Raw genomic sequence first — 22,012 nt, 5'->3', positions numbered from 1 at the left:
TTAAATGAATTTCCGATTCATTTAATCCGTTGATCTGTTACGTGTCATTGGTGTGACCTTGTAGGTTCAGTCAAGAGTAAGCTGTGAGTTCAATATCCATTAGAACTCACTGATCGGAAGCATTGCTCCAGCTAACTGTTCCGATCACTTGATCTCACTGAATTAATTGTTCGCAATTAATCTGAACCTTGGTATTAGACTTAATGGACCTTGGGTGAAGGACATATTTCTTTCAGATTTATCTTATTTTGCAAAGCTTAAAACTATTCTCATAAAAAACAGTATGCATGCAAATAATACAAAATCAACTTTGTATTGCTCAAGTATGCAGGAAGATGAAATTAATAGAGTTACTGTTGTATCAAGGTTTCAACTTGGTACCTTCCCGTTTAGTTACCTAGGAATTCCAATTTGTGCGTCAAAGATCAAGGCCGCTGATTGTGATATAATCATAGACAAGATGTTTGCTAAAATTCGAATATTGGGAACGAGAAATCTCTCTTTTGCTGCAAGATTACAACTCGTCATTTTGATCCTCATGCACATGCATGTTTATTGGGCACAAATCTTTATCTTGCCCAAAGCTAATTTGAAGAAAATGAACTCGATATGTAAGATTTTTTTACTGTGCCATGCCTCTGATAATAGCTCCAGACCTGGATATCTGGCTTGGGAGAAAATTTGCAAGCCTAAGAAAACCGGAGGCTTGGGTATTAGGAATGTCTTGATATGGAACCAGGCAGCGGTGGGAAAATTTGTTTGGGACATATCAAGGAAACATGACACATTGTGGGTAAAGTGGATTCATTCTATGTATATTAAACATCTGAACTGGTGGAGTTATACAGCTCCCAGTAGTGTTGGTTGGGCTTTTAAGCACATCTGCAAAGTCAAAGAAGAGAGTAATGGAGGTCGTTGATGTTCAGAATTGGCAAGGTAATAAAAATTACAGTATAAAGAAGATGTATGAGTGCTTATGTGGGCCTCAGCAGACCAAACCATGGTATTACAGTGTGGTGTAAACTTTCATTGCCGAAGCACAGCTTTATTGCTTGGTTTGCTTTGCAAGAAAGACTCCAAATTAAAATAAAGTTAAACTCTGTAAACTAGCAGTTACAAATGATTAGTTATGTCTCATTTGTGGGGATTTCCCTGAATCTCATCAACACTTATTGGGTGATTTCATTTATGTCCAACGATGTACGTACAGCTTCAATATTGGAATGGTTAAGGATCAGGGACAAGAAGAGAAGCCTACCTCAACTACTAATCTGGAGCAGAAAAAGGTATACAGGATCTCATTTTAAGAAAAAAAATCTTGCTGCAATTGTAATTAGTACCATTTACAACATCTAGACAGCAAGGAATAATGCACCGTGTAATGGTAGTATTCTGTTACAGAAGGATGATGAATTAGAATTGGACTACAATTCTAATATTGGTATTAGTTCTAGAGTTTAAGCTAGATTTGGATTCCTAAGTATTAGTGGTAGTATTAGATTATAATGTCAGGTCATCCTAAGGCTAGCAGGAGTATAATTCGTTATTATCTTGTACTATATATATTTCGCTGATTCATCAATATAATTCAAGGCTTTAAGCATTAATAATAACCTTGTTATGGTATCAAGCCAGATAATCTCTCACGTATAAATTTTTCTTTTCCAATGACGGGAGGTGACGAACAAACCCCACCCAACCCGACAAAACGTATAACTTCTGACTCTCCATTTTACCTAGGCAGTCAAGATCGTCCGGGTGATTTTATTACTCCAACTCGTCTTCGCAATAACAACTATGATGAATGGGCCGGTGATATTCAAACCGCGTTGGAAGCACGACGAAAATTTGAGTTCCTAGATGGCACCATCACGGCTCCAATCCCACCTTGCACTCAATCGGATTGGAATACAATTAACGCCATGCTCGTTTCTTGGATTACAAACACTATTGACCCCGTGGTAAAATCTCAATTAACAAAATATAGAGATCCTAAGCGTTTATGGGATCATCTTAAGCATCGTTTTTCGGTTGTTAATGGCCCTAGAATTCAACAACTTAAATCTTCTATAGCCCGTTGTGAACAATCAAAGTCTATGACTGTCTCTCAATATTATGGTAAACTTAATGCCTTGTGGGAAGATTTAAACAATCTTGAACCTATTATTACTTGTATGTGTTGTTCAAATTGTTCCGCTGCAGATAAACATGTGAAAAGACGCGAAACGGCTAAGTTACATGAGTTTTTGATGGGCTTATATGCTCCATATTATGCCCGACAACGTACGAATATATTGTCACAAGATCCACTGCCTTCCCTTGATCGCGCATACCAACTAGTTACACAAGACGAACGGGTCAGGCTAGCCCAGCCCACACCAGTCGACCCGCCTGTAGAGCCTGCGGGATTTTCCCTCCGAGCAACAGTCGGCACTGAAAAACCAAGGGGCCGCAATGATCTGCCATATTGTTCACAATTGTCAAAAACATGGTCATGACAATTCTTCCTGTTGGGCCTTGCATCCTTGCCATCATTGTAATAAGCATGGCCATGCTCCTGAGAATTGCTATGTGATTGTTGGATATCCAGAAGACTCAACAGAACAGCCCAAAAATAATGGTCCAAAGTCTGGCCGTGGCAGGTTCAGTTCACGTGGGCGCAGAGGAGCAGGAGGTCGTGGGCCTGCTCGTGCACATACGGCCCAATCAATTGAAGACTCTTCTGGACAGCACATGGATAATAGCTCCCAAGCAATTCAAAACACTCAGACACATCTTTTCTCACCCGAACAATGGCAGGCACTTGCTGGCCTTCTCGGGACCACCAAAATTCCCGAAAATCGTTTAAATGGTAAGTTTACTACTGATTTGTGGATTATTGATACTGGAGCCACCCATCATCTCACAGGTGACAAGTCTTGGTTATTTGACATTTCAAATATTATTTATGATTGTCCCGTCGCTCTTCCCAATGGAAATACTGTGAATGCTACACACGAAGGGTCGGTTCGGCTATCAGAAAATATTACTCTGAAAAATGTGCTATATGTTCCACAATTACACTGCAATTTACTCTCTGTTTCTCAATTAAACGATAATTTACAGAGTGTTGTCAAATTTAATTCTTCTATGTGTGCTATACAGGACCCCACGGAGATGGTAATTGGAACGGGAGTTAGACGAGATGGACTTTACTACTTTGGAAAAGCTGAGTCGGCGCATCATGTTTCGGTGAATGGGGAAACATCGTCATTGGAGTTGTGGCACAAAAGGATGGGGCACCCCTCAGAAAAAGTAGTAAAGTTACTTTCTCCAATTCTTAACCTTAAGGGCAGTTTAAATAAAGCATGTGAAGTTTGTTTTCGCGCTAAGCATCATAGAGACAAATTTCCTATTAGTGACAATCGAGCTAGTCGTATTTTTGAGAAAATTCATTGTGATTTGTGGGGATCATATAGACATGCTTCTTCTTGTGGAGCTCGTTATTTTTTTACTATAGTTGATGATTTCTCTAGAGCTGTATGGGTTTATTTGTTGGATGACAAAACTGAGGTGTTTCGTGTTTTCATGAATTTTATTGCACTGGTTGATCGACAATTTTCTCAAAAAATTAAAATTGTGCAAAGTGATAACGGCCCAGAATTTAATTGTCTGCGAGATTATTTTTCTACAACTGGAATTTTGTTCTTCTCTTCCTGTGTCGGTACACCACAACAAAATGGGAGGGTTGAGAGAAAGCATAAACACATTTTAAATGTCGCACGTGCTTTAAGATTTCAAGCAAAACTACCCATTTATTTTTGGGGAGAGTGTGTCCTTGCGTCCGCACATTTAATTAATAGAACTCCATCACCTTTATTAAATAACAAAACCCCATTCGAAACTTTATTTGGTTTTCCACCCTCATATGATGCCATACATACTTTTGGTTGCTTGTGTTTTGCTCATAATCAAAAAACGAAGGGGGATAAATTCGAGAGTAAAACTCGAAAGTGTATTTTTTTGGGGTATCCATTTGGCAAGAAAGGTTGGACGGTTTATGATCTAGATAAAACTGAATTCTTTGTATCTCGGGACGTAAAGTTTTTTGAGGACATGTTTCCGTTTGCAAACCCGGAAGATATTAATATTGATCCACATAATATTGCTCCAACATTTAGGGAGAGGGAAATTGATCTTGATTTTCGTGAGAATTTGGATGATGCTATTAATGATGAAACACCAAACCCCCTTACCCCACGTGAACATTCTACTTTACTACACTACCAACCCATTGTCTCTCCTCTCCCTGGCCTTCTCGCTGAAACACCAAGCCCAGCCCAAAATTATGTTGATCCATCTTCTATCTTATCTCACATACAACCCAACCTAGATCCAGAACAAGCTGACTTATCTCAGCCCAACACGGATTCTAACCCCATTATAACGGACCCAGACACTCACACAACTATTCAGCCCACACCTAATCCAATACCATCCGCTACATTACTAGATGATCCTTCATCCGATTTGGGCCGAGGATTAAGGGAGAAAAATCCCCCATCTTGGTTGCGGGACTATGTGACTCATACAGTGATTGCAGAAAGTCCATCTCCTTCTACTCCGTCTCCACATCTCTCCTCAGGTACTCCTTATCCCATGGCACATTATATTAATTGCAACAATTTCTCTGTAAATTATCGTAAGTTTTTGGCAGCAATTATTTCTGGTAAAGACCCAAAGACTTTCAAGGAGGCTATGCGGAATGATGGATGGAAAAAATCAATGCAGGAAGAAATTCAGGCCTTAGAGGATAATGGGACATGGACCCTAGAGGAACTTCCTCCAGGAAAACGTGCTTTAGGAAGTCAATGGGTCTACAGAACCAAATTCTTCTCAAGTGGTGACATTGAACGTCTCAAATCCAGATTGGTTGTTTTGGGAAATCATCAACAAGCAGGTATTGACTATAATGAAACTTTTGCTCCGGTTGCCAAGATGACAACTATTCGTGCTTTTCTTGCTATAGCTGCTTCCAAAAATTGGGAACTTCATCAGATGGATGTTCATAATGCCTTCCTCCATGGTGATCTTGAGGAAGAGGTCTACATGAAATTACCTCCTGGTTTTCAATGCTCTAACCCAAAGTTGGTATGTCGCATACGCAAATCCTTGTACGGCCTGAAACAAGCTCCTAGGTGTTGGTTTAAAAAATTGGTACATGCTCTTAAAGAATTTGGCTTTCTTCAATCTTATTCAGACTATTCTTTATTCACATACACCAAAGGTTCCGTCCAAATAAATGTGTTGGTTTACGTTGATGATCTTATTATTTCTGGGAACGATTCTGCTGCAATTACTACATTTAAGTCATACTTGAGTGACTGCTTCAAAATGAAAGATTTGGGCTATTTGAAATATTTTCTCGGCATTGAGGTTGCCCGGAGTGCTTCAGGTTTATTTTTATGTCAACGAAAGTATACTTTTGATATTATCACTGAAGCAGGACTATCTGGTGCTAAACCTTCTGGATTCCCAATTGAGCAAAATCACCGTCTCAGTCTTACAGAAGGTCCGCTCCTCAGAGATCCCGAGGCATATCGTCGCCTCGTAGGGCGACTTGTTTACTTGGCTGTTACTCGCCCCGATCTTGCTTATTCCGTACATGTCTTGTCTCAATTTTTGCAGGAACCCCGAGTCGCCCATTGGGATGCTGCGTTGCGAGTTGTTCGTTATCTCAAAGGCACTCCGGGTCAAGGCATTCTCCTACGTGCCGATAATGATTTAAATCTTCAAGGTTGGTGCGATTCAGATTGGGCAGCTTGTCCGATTACTCGTCGATCCCTAACCGGTTGGCTCGTTTTTTTGGGCAAATCACCTATTTCATGGAAGACTAAGAAGCAACATACAGTTTCACGCTCATCAGCAGAGGCAGAATATCGTTCTATGGCAGCTCTAACCTGCGAACTTAAATGGTTGAAGGGCTTACTTTTGAGCCTCGGAGTTCATCATCCTAAGGTTATTCCGCTCTTTTGTGACAGTCAGTCTGCCTTACATATTGCAAAAAATCCAGTATTTCATGAACGAACCAAACATATTGAGATCGACTGTCATTTTGTTCGAGATGCAGTGACCGAAGGGATTATTGCACCGTCATATGTTGCTACAACATCTCAGTTGGCTGACATTTTTACAAAAGCTCTAGGCAAGAAACAATTTGACTACTTGTTGTCCAAGTTGGGCATTCATGATCCACACCATGTTCCAACTTGAGGGGGGGTGTTACGGAAGGATGATGAATTAGAATTGGACTACAATTCTAATATTGGTATATTAGTTCTAGAGTTTAAGCTAGATTTGGATTCCTAAGTATTAGTGGTAGTATTAGATTATAATTTCAGGTCATCCTAAGGCTAGCAGGAGTATAATTCGTTATTATCTTGTACTGTATATATTTCGCTGATTCATCAATATAATTCAAGGCTTTAAGCATTAATAATAACCTTGTTATATTCCTAGATGTGAGAGGATAGTCCAAGAGGTGAAATATACTGTAAAGCAAAGAGTTATACATGTACATAAAAAATCAGTTTGCATGGTAGACCAAGCTTGGTTTAGTACCTTGTAATACTTTCTTTAGTTGTTTCAGGCTGTTTTTAGCCTGGTAGTGTTCTATGTATAGCTCCTTTGGTGAAGAGGAAGACCTTCCTAGAAGGTTTACCCCGATCCTCATCCAATAATCATATTTTTAAATTAAATTAAGTTAATGGAATAGTATGATATGCTTAAATCAACTTAATTAACAGTTTAATTAAGCTAAAGGACCATTATGGGAAAATACACCTTAAAGTTTAGACCACACTAGAATAATCAAAAGTTGAGACCTTTTAAAGTGAAGTGACCATAGTTGAGGGATAATACTACATGTACACCTACTGTACATAGCATCATGTACACTAGGTGTTCATTGGCTGAAATGGAATCTTTAAAGATGCCCTTCTTTTTGAAATTTTCCCAAATTTTCAAATTTAATTTCAAATTTGAATTTCAAATTTTACACAGATTACAATAAACTTAATTAATGCATTATTTTTTCTTCAGATTTTTTTTTCAACCGGAGAGAGAAAACATATTTTTGGGTTGAATTTTTTCATCCATTCTTCATACTCTCTTCCGTTCTACGTGTTCTTAATGTTCTCTTCGCCTTCTTTCGTTCTTCGTGTTCTTCATATTCTTCATGTTCATTCTTGAAATAAAGTTTTTGGTTGAATTTAAGTTTGATTTTCTTATGTTCTTCATATACTCAGATTTAGGGTTTAGGGTTTTGGCGGCTGTAGTATTCAACCCAAGGGCGGTTGTGGGAGTCGAACCACGACGGCGGTGGGTCGTTGGTGTTCTTATTTCTGGCCGAAATCTAGGGTAGGAGGGGTAATATTATAAGGAAAAAGAGATAAGAGATTAGAAAGAGAAGGGAGGTTTGTTGAGGGTGGTGACGACGGTAATGGTAAGGTGGCCGTGAGGAAGTAGGCAGCGGGTTAGGAACCCAGATATTTATGAACCTAGATCTTAAAGTTCTTCAATCCTTTTTTTATATGCCTTTGATTTAACAGGATCATTTAAAAAATAATGATATCAAAAGGTAAATTGAATATACGGGGTCATTTGTTTTATAATCAAATAAAGTGATTTACTTTACAATAGGTTATGTGCTGATACCCCTTGCCTCAATGGTCACTGCAATGCTTCCTATATTTCTTTCAGCCTACGTGGCGTGTTCGATCCCTAATAACAACTTTTTTTTTTTAATTTTAACTCTGAATAAGAATTTACGTTATCTTTTTAACTTTAACACTGACTTAATTTATGATTTTGTAAATTAACAAATTATAAATTTGAAATTAAGGTATAATATTCGTTTTCTAGAAATCAAACAAAAATGAACTGTTCTTATACACATAGATAAATAAAATTACATTGCAATCTTGTATGTGCTGATACCCCTGCTACAATGGTCACTGCAATGCTTCCATATTTCTTTCAGCATGTGTGGCGTGTTCGATTCCTAATTAATGGCAACGTTTTTTCTCATTTTAACTCTGAATAAGAATTTATAGGATCTTTTTAACTTTAAGGATATCTAACGGTGATTTTTTAAACACTGACTTAATTTATGATTTCGTAAATTAACAAATTGTAAATTTGAAAGTAAGGATCATATTCGTTTTCTAGAAATCAAACAAAAATGAGCTGTTCTTATACAAATAGATAAATAAAATTACGTTGCAACTTTGTATGTGCTGATACCCACTGTTATGGGAATTGTGTTTTAAGGGAAGTTTGAGCTTCTCTATGGGAGTTGTGTACTGAGGGACGTTTGAACTTCTTTGTGAGAATTGCGTTTTAAAGGTATCAATTAATTTACACTCAAAGGAGTTGGTATATGACGTCTGATTGAATTTCTGGGACGGTATCATTTTTAATATAATCCCTTTTGATTTGTAAGAATGTATATCTACTTTAACGAATTGAAGTTTGAACCCTATAAAAACAATATATTTTAACGGATTGAAGTTTGAACCCTATAAAAACAATATGACTTCTCTATATTAAAAATGATCCCGTATAGTAATGTTATGTTAAAAACAGAAGTCTGTTCTTGAAAGGAGTCGAACATGGGTGTGTGGGGGATATTATGCAATATGAACATCGTTTAGTAACCATTACGACAAAGGGGTATCAGCACGTCTTATTTTTAAAAGAACCACTTTGTCTATTTAATTACAGTTGACTATTTTTTTTTCTTTTTACCTTAAAGATGTAATGATCCTGTAAATTCATGGTCAAAAATTATACCAAGTAATTTCCTCTTTGGACAGGATTCCAAAGCCTAGTTAAACTTTAAAAAGATGATTTTTGCTCTAAGGAAATCCATATCCAGGGTAACCTTTTATTTTTATTGTCGTATTAAATGTGTTTACTAAAACATAAATTAACTTCTAGGTGTGTATGGATTCTCATCCTAGATTCTTAAAGAGTAATCGTCTATTAAAAAGGTAAATGAAACCTTCTATTACGAAGGTATTGTTTTAGCAAATATCTATAAACGTTTGTAATGAATGGATTAAACATTGCATGTAAATTATAATAGTACTATGATGATGCATTTAGTGCAAGTCGTGAAGGCTTGAAAAGACTAATTAACTTGACCATATGCTTAATTACTCCATAATTTTCCATGTGCTTGAATTATCAATCAATATTCAGTCTTCATTCAATAAAGGGTTACTGGCAGGAAAAGCTTTCTTATTATATTTTTCACTAGGAAGTACTCCGTATGTTTTTTTAGGAAAATTAAATTTTATTAGTATGTATTTTAATATGTGGGATCATTTTATCTATTATGAAATCTAAACATTCGCTACTTATAAAACCTTATATATATTCTCAAAATCTGAAATACATTATATATTTTCTAGCACAAATGGATGTGCTGATACCCCTTGCCAAACTGGTTACAACGGAGTTTTTATGTTCATCTTTACACTGCATTAGACCTGTGTTCGATCCTTTATATGTGGATATTTTTTTTCTTTGGGCAATTGTTTTTTTATGTTACTATACTTTTTATGGTTTCTTTTTAGTATTTACGGAGTCATAATAAACAATACATAATCAGATTGCATATTGCAATATACAGCCATTGTCCCTTCTGAAAAGCCATTGTCCCTTCTGAAAAGCCATTGTCATCTTCATCAACCTTCGGTAAAGGGTCCAGATTTTGCTTCCGTTCAAGCACAAAACATCAACATAGCTAGTTTTCTTCTACACCTTTTTCCAACCATCAATATAGCTAGCTTTTGCAACTGAAACTAATTTAGAAAAGGTAGAATAAATTTATTATTTCAATTGAGCATTTTATCAAACACCTGATATGCATCACAAAGGGAGGTTTATGTAATAAAAATTCTGGCTATCTCATAGCCCAATTCGAAAGATATTAAGGGTAGCTCGAATTGCAATTGATAATAGGTTATATCTAGCACGAATGTCCAACTATCTTATAGTCAATTCGTAAAATTCAATACTTCTTAGCCGGAATGAGTATGGACCAAAAATGGCAGATTTTTTTTATGAACAACAATCGCAGATTTCTTTTATGAACAACAATGGTAGATTTCTTTAATGAACAACAATGGCAGAAAAAAGAAAGAGAAGAAGGGAGATGAAGGACCTACAATAATTTCGTTTGACGCTCTTCAGGTTGGCGCAATATGTGAAAATGCATCCCGCCCAATTCTCACTATTTGGCGCAATATGTAAAATAAATCCCGCCCAAAATCACTTTTTCATTTGTGTTTTCCCTCTCTTTTCTTAGTGGGATTGATGTGTTGTCAATATATTATATGTGGTGTACAAAATGTTCTTGCACACTAGGTGTACATGTACCCTTTTCCATAGTTGAGACTGGCAGTATCAATTTTTTTTATTGTTTAATCAAGTTGTTTTTTTTTTGGTTTAGTTATATACATGCATGTGATGTGACGTTGCTCTTGTTTTATGATCTTTCACGCGGACCACGCTCCTTCATAGCCGGGTCAATGATTTTTTCTTGCACTCATTAAGTGTACAGCTAATATTTGACTTAATTGGTATATTTATTGCAATAATTTGCTAACGGTTAAACGGTATGGTGGCCATGTATTCAACTATAAAAAATTTACTACATTTTAATAATTTATGGTGTTAATACACAACTTTGACTATTAATATCTTACTCGTAAAAAAAAATTAATTTCAATGCACAACTTTGACTATTAATATCTTATTCGTAAAAAAAAAGACTATCAATATCTCTAGTTAAATATATGTACTTGGAAATTAATCCAACTACGTTAACCTATATCTCACTAGTCTTATATGCACGCGATGCGTGCGAGATAATATCAGAATTTTAACAAAATGTTGAGAATGTAGATAAACTGCATAAACTTTTACGAAATCCAAACTTTGACTGACAGGTATTAGTGAAGAAGATCAACAGAGCAAGATCCCTACTTCAAAAAAAAATCATTAAGCCAAGAATATTATTTTTTAAATCCGAAAACCTAATACATACAAAAAAAAAGTTCAAAATTACTTGCTTATTTCTAACTTTAATTACTTGCCATATCCAATACATCAACATAAAACCACATTCAATATTTGCAAACACCCCCCCCCCCCAACAAAAAAAAACCTTGGCGGCTGCGAGCCTTGGGGTAGAATAGCCAGGCCTTCCCTCATTGGAGTTGTTCTAAAATCAAGACCAATTCTTGTTTGGTGATTGACCTGTGAGGCTGTGAGCCTTGGGGTAAAATAGCCAGGCCTTCCCTCGTGTTTGGCAGCACTGATCAATGGTTATGGATATGTTGTTGCAAACTAAACTACCTCTTTTCTGCACATATAGATTCTTCATGCACAAATGAAATTATCAGTGTGATTATCAGGTAAAAATATTTAAAATATTCTCTGCAATGAAGTATGTACTCAGCAGAGACCTAATTCTTGTTTACTGAGCTGTATGAAATTCTCTGCAATGAAGTATGTACTAAAAATATTCACTAGTCCTTTACCTGCACATATAGCTTCCCAGAAATCCCTTCACCATTTAAAAATGTAAACGATGCCACGAATAAGTCAACGGTGCCAATCGTTCGATAAAGATTAAAGACTCATCATGTATGATCAAGAAGCACATTAAAGACTCATTACATCTGGGCACTAAACTCTCTAATTAGGTTCTTGACGGTCTATCCACATTACATTAGCAATTTCGAATAATTCATACCTTGAAAGACGCTCCAACAATTCAGCATGTCGTTTGATGACATTTCTACCTGTAACAATGCAAAAAACCTTTCAAATACATACATTGATGATTTCGTCAATTATAAGCAAAATCAAACGAAATTGAGCTCAAATTCAGGAAATTACATCTAGGTTTGATCGTATCAAGCCGTGTATCTTCATCATGAAGAAGATTCTGCAACAAATTATCAAATAAATTGTAATCAATACACTTGAATAAAGCAAGAAAAACATGATTGTTCTTCAATTCATAAACTAAATGCACCAAAAGTAATTGAACGAACGGAGGAAGTGAGTTAATCATGAGTTAATTAAGACTAAGTTATCAGTTAATTCAACGGAATTCAGAAGAAATAGTACCGAAGTTGACGATAGTATTTGATTTTAGGTTCCACCATTGATGGTCAAAGCGGTTAGCGTGAAGCAGCAAGACGCGCACACTCCTGGGTATTTGTGTGGCAATTGAAGCTCCTCCGCACAGGAGAGTGGTGTGGTGATCTGCAACACCATCGACCGAGCGAGTGGGGCTGCGCAGCACACTGATGGGAGAGAAATTCGAAGGTTTTGGGTTATGGGTTTCTAAAACCTAATGCTTTCAATTAGTAATGAAAATTGCAAAAACGAAACCAAAATAGCATTTGAAATCTCTAGTTTGTAAAATCAGGATCGCAAAAACAGAACCAAATCCGAAGAAACAACAAAATTGATGCAAAAAAAATCCTGGAAGCATGAAACAACAAATTTGAATCATATTTTAAATCCTGGAAGTTTCCCTAATTCTCAGCCAAATTTGATGAAATTCTATATCAATTACCAACCAAAACCCAAAATAAATTCTACAAAACAAAATTTGGTCCAAAGGTCCCGAATTTTCAAAGCAGAAATTCAAAACAGTTAAATAATTAATTAATTAAATTCAAAGCAGAAATTAAATTGAAGGGAATGGAGTACCCAAGCAGCTAAATTGCAGTGAGTAAACAGTCCTAAACATCGCCGTTGACTTATTCTTGGCTTATCAGGTAAAGGAGCAGAGAATTACTTGAGCAGAGAAAAGAATGTGTTCTCCCAGGAATTATAGCTCTTGAATTTCTTATACTATATGATTAACAAACAGTCACACACACCTTTCAAGAAAAGAAAACTGGGTGCCAAACTTCTAATTATCTACCATAATCTATTTATTTTAATATATATTAATTGTATGTTTATATTGGTTTTCTTGTTACATGCGACTGATTAATTTGAATCATCGACTTCTTATAAAATTAAGTGTAGAAGTGAAGACATTGACTTAAGTTGTTATAGTATGAATATCATGAAGTTATTACACTTCTGCTAGAACTCAGCTTATGTTAGCTTTGTTTAAATTGAACTCCAAGGAGAAATGTCATTTGCTTATTCGCGTCGTTTTCTTTTTGTGTTGGTTGTTTTCAACAGGCATTCCTTTGGTTTCTGCTTATGGATCAGCCAAGGTGACTTCCTAAAAATATTTATATGAAGCAAAATTATAAAACTTTTAATTCTGGCAAAATTAAGCAACGAAATAGCCATCAAAATCAAGAAAGTTGTACATAACTTTTCCTCACCAAGGAATTTGTATTTGCTTGTGCTCCCCCCTCCCCACCACTACCACCACCCACACTACCAGAAAAAGGAAAAAGCCTTAACTTGTTGTTAACAGCATAAAATACACGCTGATCCATGCACCGTGTTTCATCAATTGCTGACCAATTACAACATACGAAGTATATATAATACACCATCATTAATTAAAGTTGCCTAAAATTGTTAATTTTCTACACAGTTAAATCTGCAATTAAAACACAACCTCCACCAACAAAAAAAAAATCGAAGTACCTAGAAAAGGGATTTGCATTTACATGCAATTTAGAAACTACCCACCTCAATCAAAACTCAAAAAACCAAAAAAGGTCCCGACTTTTTTTTGTAAATTTTGACTTTTTGACACATAAATCTGTATATATCCCAAAAAATCCTCTCTTTCTAATAAAGGAAGAACATTGAGAAAGTGAGATATGGAGATTATGGTGAAGTAATGGGTAAGTAGATCTATAAAGTATAAAGTAATAAATCCTAAATTAATTTATAGAAGATGCAATAATTTAATTTATGGATGATTGAGGAAAGAGGTACTACTGCTACTGTACTACTCCTAACTTTGTAATAATGACAGAAAAACACCACAATTTCAATCATCAATCAATGGAGCTGGAACAAATTAAACCCCCAAATATTACAAAGTGGAAATCGAAAATTTAAGAAATGAAAGAAATTAAACTCACAAAATCTGCGAAATTACAAAAAAATTAAATCGAATTGACAATCTAAATCCACAATTCACGAAAATAATTTGAAATAAATAATAAAACCATTTCGAAATTTTCCAGATTTGGTGATTAATTAACAAACTAAAATAATTCAAAGAAATACTATGTAATTATCAATTTCATATTAATTAAAATGAACAAACCCAGAAAAATTAAAGCAATACCCAAAAAAATTAATGGTGAAATAGTATCAGGATCGCACCAAGGAATTTGGTCGCCGGCGCCGAAGAAATTTCCAATGGTTTCAAAAAATTTACCGATCTTCGCATCCATTATTGGTTGCCCTGGAAATTTGAAAACCCCTGCATTTGGATGAGAGAAAGAGGTGAAAATGTAAATGAGTGGATAATACGTCAAAATAACAAAATGAATCAACAAACGTTGAATTGTCATTCACAATCAAACCTGCAGCATGCGACAAAGAATACGAACCCATCTCAAAATCTGACCCAAACCACGCCTCAAATCGCGTTCAAATTTCCCCAAAATAAACAAATCAAATTGGGGATTTCCAAAAATAGAGATTTGGGATGAACAAATATAAGGTCTCGGATTTTTTAATTAGGTCTCGGTTTTTTTTTTTTGATTTTATGGTTTTTTTCGAACAGAAGATGAAGAAGATCAAAGGAGAGCATTTGAGGGAGGAGAGAGAAGACGGGAGGGAGGAGAGAGCAGAAAACGGGAGGAAGGAGAGCAGGGTTGAATGTGAAGATTTGGGGGGTATTATCGTCAATTCCAAGGTGGACACGAAAAGTTAATTTACAAAAACGACCTCAGGAGCTGGCTTATATAATAGAGATGAAATCAAGCTTTTGAATCATTCTAGTGTATTTTCTTCTCCGTAATCAACTACTGGTATAAATCTTTACCTGCAAGCAATTGACTTCCATATTTTATCTTTTACACACTACAAGAAATTGTACTATTAACAAAGGTCAATAATTGTTGATTAACGACGGGATTTTTCGTCGCGAATCCGTCATAAAAGGGGGCCGTTGTTAATGGAATATCCCGTTATTAACCCGTCGTAAAAGACATTTGCGACGGTTGTTCCCGTCTTTGTTGGGTTGTTATCCCGTTTGAATTGACTTGTTAATTTAATGGTGTTAGTTAATAGTGGGTATTTTTTTTAATATTGTTGGTGGGAAATGTGTAAGAGGTGAGGAGTGGTGACTGGTGAGTGAAGGATGTGAATTTTTAAATAATTTTTGTAAAGAATAGGGTGTAAGTGGGGTAGAAGGTAAGTGTGAGAAATAATATAATATTGATAAAACTTTCCATTTATAAAAGCGGAGCAAATATTAAAAAGGGACGACCCGAAAAAAAAAGCGGTGCAAGTATTAAGGAACGGAGGGAGTATACTTTTGTTTTCATATCCTTAATTTGCTCCAATCTCATAGGCTTATGGCTTCGGCTGCAAGTAATTCACTATCTTCCACATATGATTTATAATAACAGATATTGATTAAACAAAAACCATGTTGACAAAATATCATAGTACAGGTAAAATAAGAAGATGTCGATCAATTCAATATCAATAAAATATGCAGAGTGTATAATTCATGGGTTATCTTATTCTACATTGCATGTCAAAGATCATGTTCGAAGATATCCATGGTTGAACATCGACCATAAATCCATCTTCTCCCACTCATATATTGGTATTTTCATATATCTCTAATATCTCAGATCTCAAACAACATAACATATCGATAATTGACCATGGCAACTTCTTACAAAATAATTCTTCTATCCTTCTTATTGTCATGTTGTCTTTGTAACCTTGTTATCTCCCAAGGCCGAGACTCATACTCAACCAGATTACGAACTAGCAGAACATTCAGTTGTTTGCAAGCCGGAAATGCAAGTGTTTCCTTCCAAAACAATGTAAACATCCTTCTACCCGATTTCAACAACCAATCCTCCAGAATTCGCTATTACAACACCAGCATCGGCAACAGTTCTCCTGACAGGGTAAAGAAAGATTCAAAGAGTTTTGCTGCTATAATGCAGTGGTTTCTTCACCAGGAATTCTGGTGTTTTTGTGTTTTGCATTTCTGTGTTTTGTGAGGTCTCAACGGCACAAAAGGCCTGCCTTCACCTTATATACAAAGGTCTATGCACAACCCTAAATTACATGTGTACAAGAGGCCAAAACAAAGCTGGCAAGATCCACCTAGGATCACTACAAAACAGACTACCTAGGAAGAGTAAAAGAACAAATCAGAAAACATATGCATGTGACTATCCTAGGTGTAGAATTTACTATAAATAGCATGATATTCTCAATACACCCCCCTCAAGTTGGAGCTGAGGGAGTGATGCCCAACTTGAAAGAGAGATGATTATGCTGTTGCTCACTGAGAGACTTAGTCATTAAGTCAGCTAACTGGAGAAAGGATCGAACATGAAGAACGTTTAGCAGCCCATCCAGGATGTGATCTCTCACATAATGATAATCCACATTCAAGTGTTTTGTTCTTTCATGGAAAACAGGGTTATGTGCAAGATGAATAGCTGACTTGTTGTCACAGAACAAATCAATAGGCTTAGGTACAGTGAACCCCAGGTCTTCTAGTACCCAATTCAACCAAACAATCTCACTTGTTGTTTGTGACATACATCTATATTCTGCTTCTGTTGATGACTGTGACACAGTCTTTTGCTTCTTTGTTTTCCAAGACACTAGTGATTTTCCTAAGAAAACACAGTATCCAGTGAGAGATCTTGAACTAAAGGCACAGTTTCCCCAATCTGAATCACAGAATGAGCTTAGCTTTACTTCAGAATCAGCAGGGTAGTATAAACCCCAATCAATTGTACCAGCCAAGTATTTTACCACATGGATAGCAGCCTGCAAGTGTGGTTTTCTTGGCTCACACATAAACTGACTCAACTGCTGCACACTATAGGAAATATCAGGTCTTGTCAGATTCAAGTACAACAACCTTCCAATGATTCTTCTATATATTTCAGGATCTTCTAGCAGTTCACCTTGATCAACTGATAATTTGATCCCTTTGGGAAAGGGGAACTTTGCAGGTTTACAGTCCTCAGTCCCTGTTGATTTCAGTATGTCAAGAATGAACTTTCTTTGATTTAACATAGTTCCTTTTGGACTTCTTGAAACTTCTATCCCAAGAAAATATCTCATCTCTCCAAGATCCTTCACAGTGAAGGCATTGTCAAGTTCTGTTTTGAGCTTTTCCGTCTCATTTGTGTCATCCAGTGACAAGAAGATCATCAACATAAACTAGCACAATTGTCTGCTTTCCATTTTCAATTTTAGAGAACATTGAGTAATCTCTTTTGGATTGTGTATAGCCATGCTCAATGAAGAACTTGGTCAGTTCTAGATTCCATTGCCTAGAAGCTTGCTTCAGACCATATAAGCTTCTTTTTAGCCTACATACTTGCCCCTCCTTTCCTCCAGTGTAACCTTTTGGTGGTTTCATGTACACTTCTTCATCCAGGAACCCATGCAAGAAGGCATTGTTGATATTTAGTTATTCCAACTTCCAATTCATGGTTGTTGCCAAGGCTATCAGAGTTCTCACAGTAGTAAACTTAGCTACTGGTGAGAAAGTATGTTTGTAATCTTTGCCTTTGATCTGTTTATCACCTCTTGCCACTAATCTAGCTTTGAGTTTCTCTATGTTCCCATCTCTGTCAAACTTGATTCTATATACCCATTTAGAATCTATTGCCTTCTTTCCTTCTGGTAAATCTGTCATTTCCCATGTTTCATTCTTATCAAGAGCATTCAGCTCTTCCTTCATTGCTTCCATCCACCCTTGATCTTCAAATGCTTCTCCATAGTGAATTGACTCTCTTTCTCTCAAAACATTATTCAGAGATGCTAAGTATTCCTCTGAATAGTATTCTGAATCCATGAGCCTTACTATGATCAAGTTAGCTGTATGTGTTGCAGCTCTTTTTCCTGGGTTATCAAAGACAAAATCTTTGAACTTTGCTGGTATTGTTCTGTCCCTCTCTGATCTTCTCACAGTTTCTTGAGTGTTTGTTTCCACATTGGTGACATCAAGGTCAGCCTGACCTTGTTCTACCACCATAGTGTCTTCTTGAATCATTTCTTCTTACATCTCTTCCAATTCTGGTTCTATTTGATCAATTTCCTGCTCAAACTCTTCAGTGAAGATATTAGAGAAATCAATATCATTTTCAGTTTCTGTACTTGACAAATTGTTTCTCAAACAAGTTGCAAAATCATTGTTTCCTTGTTTAAGAAGAAAAGGAAATATCCTTTCTTTGACCACCACATCTCTGCTCACAAAAAAATTTCTAGTTTCCAGATCCATAAGCTTATACCCTTTCTGACAATAAGGATATCCAATCATGATACACCTTATTCCTCTTGCTGCAAATTTATCAGTAGGCTTCTTGTGGGGACTTGCATAGCACAGGCTTCCTATGACCCTCAAATGATCATAGTCAGGTTCTTTCTTCATCATTCTCTTATATGGAGTTTCCCAACCAATCACTGCACTAGGCAATAAATTGATTAAGTGAGTTGCAGCCAAAATACACTCACCCCATAAACATGCAGGCAGTCCTGCATGGATCTTCAGGGCTCTTGCTGTCTCAAGCAGAAACCTGTGCTTCCTCTCAACTCTTGCATTCTGTTGAGGTACACCTGGCACACTTCTTTGGTGTGTAATGCCCTTTTGAGCAAAGATTTGTGCACATTCATTCTGAAAATTTCTGTTCCATTGTCACTTCTCAGGATTTTAACAGTGGTGTTAAAATGATTTTCTATATGAGCAAGGAAACCAACCAGGATTCCCTTAACCTGTTCCTTGTTTGACAACAAATGTGTCCAAGTCACTCTACTATAGTCATCAACTATAGTTAGGAAATAGCTTGCACCTGTAATACTCTTAGTCCTGTAAGGACCCCATAAATCAACATGAATCAATTCAAAAACATTTCCAGCAATAGATTTACTTGGAGAGAAAGGTAACTTGTGATGTTTAGCAACAGAACAAGTGTCACAGAAATAGCTCTTTAAGTCTTTACATTTGCAAAAATCCAAATGTTCCATCTTAGAAATAGAAACGTGCCCTAGTCTAGCATGAATTAAATCTAGTTTCTCTACTTTATTACAGCTCTTTGATTCTTTTCCTTCTTCTTTCACCAAGCAAACCTCCTCCCTTCCTTTTCTCCTTCTTGTCAGCTTACTTTCAAAGTTGATCAGCTTGTATAGATCACTTTCATTCTCTCCAAACACTACATTATCTTTAGTGGAAAGGCCCTGAAGAGAACACCCATGTTTATCAAATAAAAGCTTCAGGTCATCTTTGTGAACCAATTTTCTCACTGACAGCAAGTTGTGTTTGAAATCACTTACACATAACACATCAAAAAGAGTCACATTATCATTCAATTTCACATCTCCTATTTCTTTAACTGTTTTGACATTTCCATCAGGTAATCCTACCCTTATCTGCTTGTCTAATGTTCTCATGTTAGTAAGAACACTTTTGTTTCCTGTCATGTGATCACTAGCTCCTGAATCTATGAGCCATGTATTACAGTAAGAGTCATCATAATGATTCACTGCATTAGAAAGAATTTCTTTACCTGCAAAGTTGCTGTGACTGCTAGCTGTTGCATTCTGCTTCTCACCAATTGCTTTCATCACTTCCTGTACAACAGAAGAAATGAACTTGTCATCATGTTTCATTGCATTACCTCCTGCATTTCCAAACTCCAGGGGATTGTCTCCAGAATATTCTTCTTCACTTCTAGTTGCATTTGCAGCTTGTCTTGTGTTTCCTTTTCCCTTTGGATTGTTCTTAAACCAGTCAGGATATCCAACTAGCTTAAAACACTCTTCCCTTAAGTGTCCCTTCATTCCACAATGCTGACATTTCTTTGCATCTCTTTCAATCTTCTCAAGTCTCATTTTTTTGTATTCTCTCTTATTAAAGTTCATCAGAGGACCAAGACTCTCTCCTTTCCTGTTTGCTGCTAGAGCACTTGGTTGACTCCCAATACTGATTTCTCCTGTGATCTGCTTTTGTTTCTCAACCTGCATGACTAGATTGTACACCTTGTTCACAGGCATCAGTGGATCCATCCCAAGGAAATTTGTCTTCATCTGCTCATAATCAGGGTTCAGACCCATGAGAAACTTCATGAGCTTGGTGGATGATTCCCTCTCAATCATTTTTTTGACAATGCTGCAGCTGCACTTTGCCAGAGCACCACAAGAACACTCTGGTATGTCTTCAATTTCTGAGATTTGATCCCGAAAATCCTTCAATTTGCAGTAGTATTCACTTACACTGAGATACCCTTGCTGCAGTTCCCACATGTCTTTCTTCAGTTGAAAGAGAAGAGGAGCACTTGTTTGCCCATGCCTTTCAACAATTTCTTCCCACAACCTCTTAGTTGATTGCATAGTCACAAGGCTGCTTGCAATTTCAGGCTTCATGGTGGCCAACAACCATGACCTCACCATGTAATCACATCTAGTCCATTTCTGGATTTCATCAGGACCTTCAGAAGGTTTAGGATGCTTCCCTTCTAAGAACCCCAGTTTGTTCTTGGCACCAAGAGCAATCCTGATGCTTCTGCTCCAATTCAGGAAATTCTTTCCATCAAACAAGATACTTCCAAGTGGTGTTGCAGCACTCTCATTTACTGCAATAAAGAGAGGATCTTTGTTGGGATTCAGATTGTTTGTTGAGGAGGAATTTGTTTCAGCCATTTTTGTTTCTGTTTCGAAAGCTTTGATTTTTCTTGCTGGTTTGTTATTTCAGAACAGCAAACTCTTAAAATCTTTAAGATTTAAGAATGTTTAAACCTGCTCTGATACTATAAAGAAAGATTCAAAGAGTTTTGCTGCTATAATGCGGTGGTTTCTTCACCAGGAATTATGGTGTTTTTGTGTTTTGTATTTCTGTGTTTTGTGAGGTCTCAACGGCACAAAAGGCCTGCCTTCACCTTATATACAAAGGTCTATGCACAACCCTAAATTACATGTGTACAAGAGGCCAAAAGAAAGCTGGCAAGATCCACCTAGGATCACTACAAAACAGACTACCTAGGAAGAGTAAAAGAACAAATCAGAAAACATATGCATGTGACTATCCTAGGTGTAGAATTTACTATAAATAGCATGATATTCTCAATACAGGGTCTATGGCTACTACATGTGTCGAGCTGATGTTAGCCTCGAGGTTTGTCATAGTTGCATACTTAACGGCACAGAGTTCGCTATACAAGCAGACTGCGACCAGGTGGAAGGGACTTATTTCGCAGAGTTGTGCATCTTTCGTTATTCAAATCATAGTATGTACCGCTTATGGGAGAATACAGTAGGAGTGTCTGACTACATTGAAGCAAATGTATCGAACTACCAGCAGTTTAATCTTACATTGACATCCACATTAGAAGATGTGATTAACGAGGGTTCTAGATTGGGTTTCGCCACCCATGAAGCTGATGTTTCAGGAGAGGAAACTATATACAGCATGGCTCTGTGTACACCTGATATAGTGGGTGTGAATTGCAGTCGATGCTTACGATCTGCACGTTCTATTCTCAGAGATGGTGCTCCGGCTGGGTTTGCTACCTTGAATAAATGTTATCTCAGATATGATAATGTCTCGTTTTATGATATTGGAGGGCCGAATGTTAATACAGGGGTGGGTTTAAGATCATCAAATCTTCTTTTCGTCGTCTTTTCAGTTGTGTTCCTGATTGTGTATAACTTTCTTGTGCTTTTGTAAGGCTTGAATTGAACCTTTTTATTTTTGTGGAAGATATCTTGTGCATATTTTGAAATGTAGGAGTGACTTTTTTTTTTTAAA

At 36.6% G+C, this 22,012-nt stretch overlaps 2 protein-coding genes across 2 annotated transcripts; one reads left to right on the top strand and one right to left on the bottom strand.

Annotated features, from left to right (window-relative positions):
- Nucleotides 1–16,073: 16,073 nt before the first annotated feature.
- LOC110780220 (uncharacterized mitochondrial protein AtMg00810-like) lies at nucleotides 16,074–17,424 on the bottom strand. The gene is made up of 3 exons (XM_021984646.2): nucleotides 16,536–17,424; nucleotides 16,312–16,375; nucleotides 16,074–16,140 (listed from the first exon to the last, which is right to left on the bottom strand). The coding sequence occupies exons 1-3, from the start codon at nucleotides 17,422–17,424 to the stop codon at nucleotides 16,074–16,076; spliced, it is 1,020 nt and encodes a 339-aa protein (XP_021840338.2).
- Nucleotides 17,425–21,352: 3,928 nt separating this feature from the next.
- LOC110798018 (cysteine-rich receptor-like protein kinase 19) lies at nucleotides 21,353–21,931 on the top strand. Its single transcript, XM_022003147.1, has one exon. The coding sequence runs from the start codon at nucleotides 21,353–21,355 to the stop codon at nucleotides 21,929–21,931; it is 579 nt and encodes a 192-aa protein (XP_021858839.1).
- Nucleotides 21,932–22,012: the final 81 nt, after the last annotated feature.

The sequence above is a fragment of the Spinacia oleracea genome, chromosome 6, assembly GCF_020520425.1.
Source record: "Spinacia oleracea cultivar Varoflay chromosome 6, BTI_SOV_V1, whole genome shotgun sequence".
Classification (NCBI taxonomy): Eukaryota; Viridiplantae; Streptophyta; class Magnoliopsida; order Caryophyllales; family Amaranthaceae; genus Spinacia; species Spinacia oleracea.
Note: the sequence above shows the minus strand (reverse complement) of the source record. Positions and strands in the feature narration are given on the sequence as shown.

Bases quoted from the DNA above. Each gene is read 5' to 3' on its own strand.
- LOC110780220 (XM_021984646.2), bottom strand. From the start codon at position 17,424: ATGTTGATGATCTTCTTGTCACTGGATGACACAAATGAGACGGAAAAG. The intron at 16,376-16,535 runs GTGAGCAACAGC...TACTCTTCCTAG, and splicing joins CTTAATGACTAAGTCTCTCA to GTAGTCTGTTTTGTAGTGAT. The intron at 16,141-16,311 runs GTAATTTAGGGT...TTACCCTGTCAG, and splicing joins TTTTGGCCTCTTGTACACAT to GAGAACTGTTGCCGATGCTG.
- LOC110798018 (XM_022003147.1), top strand. From the start codon at position 21,353: ATGTGTCGAGCTGATGTTAGCCTCGAGGTTTGTCATAGTTGCATACTT.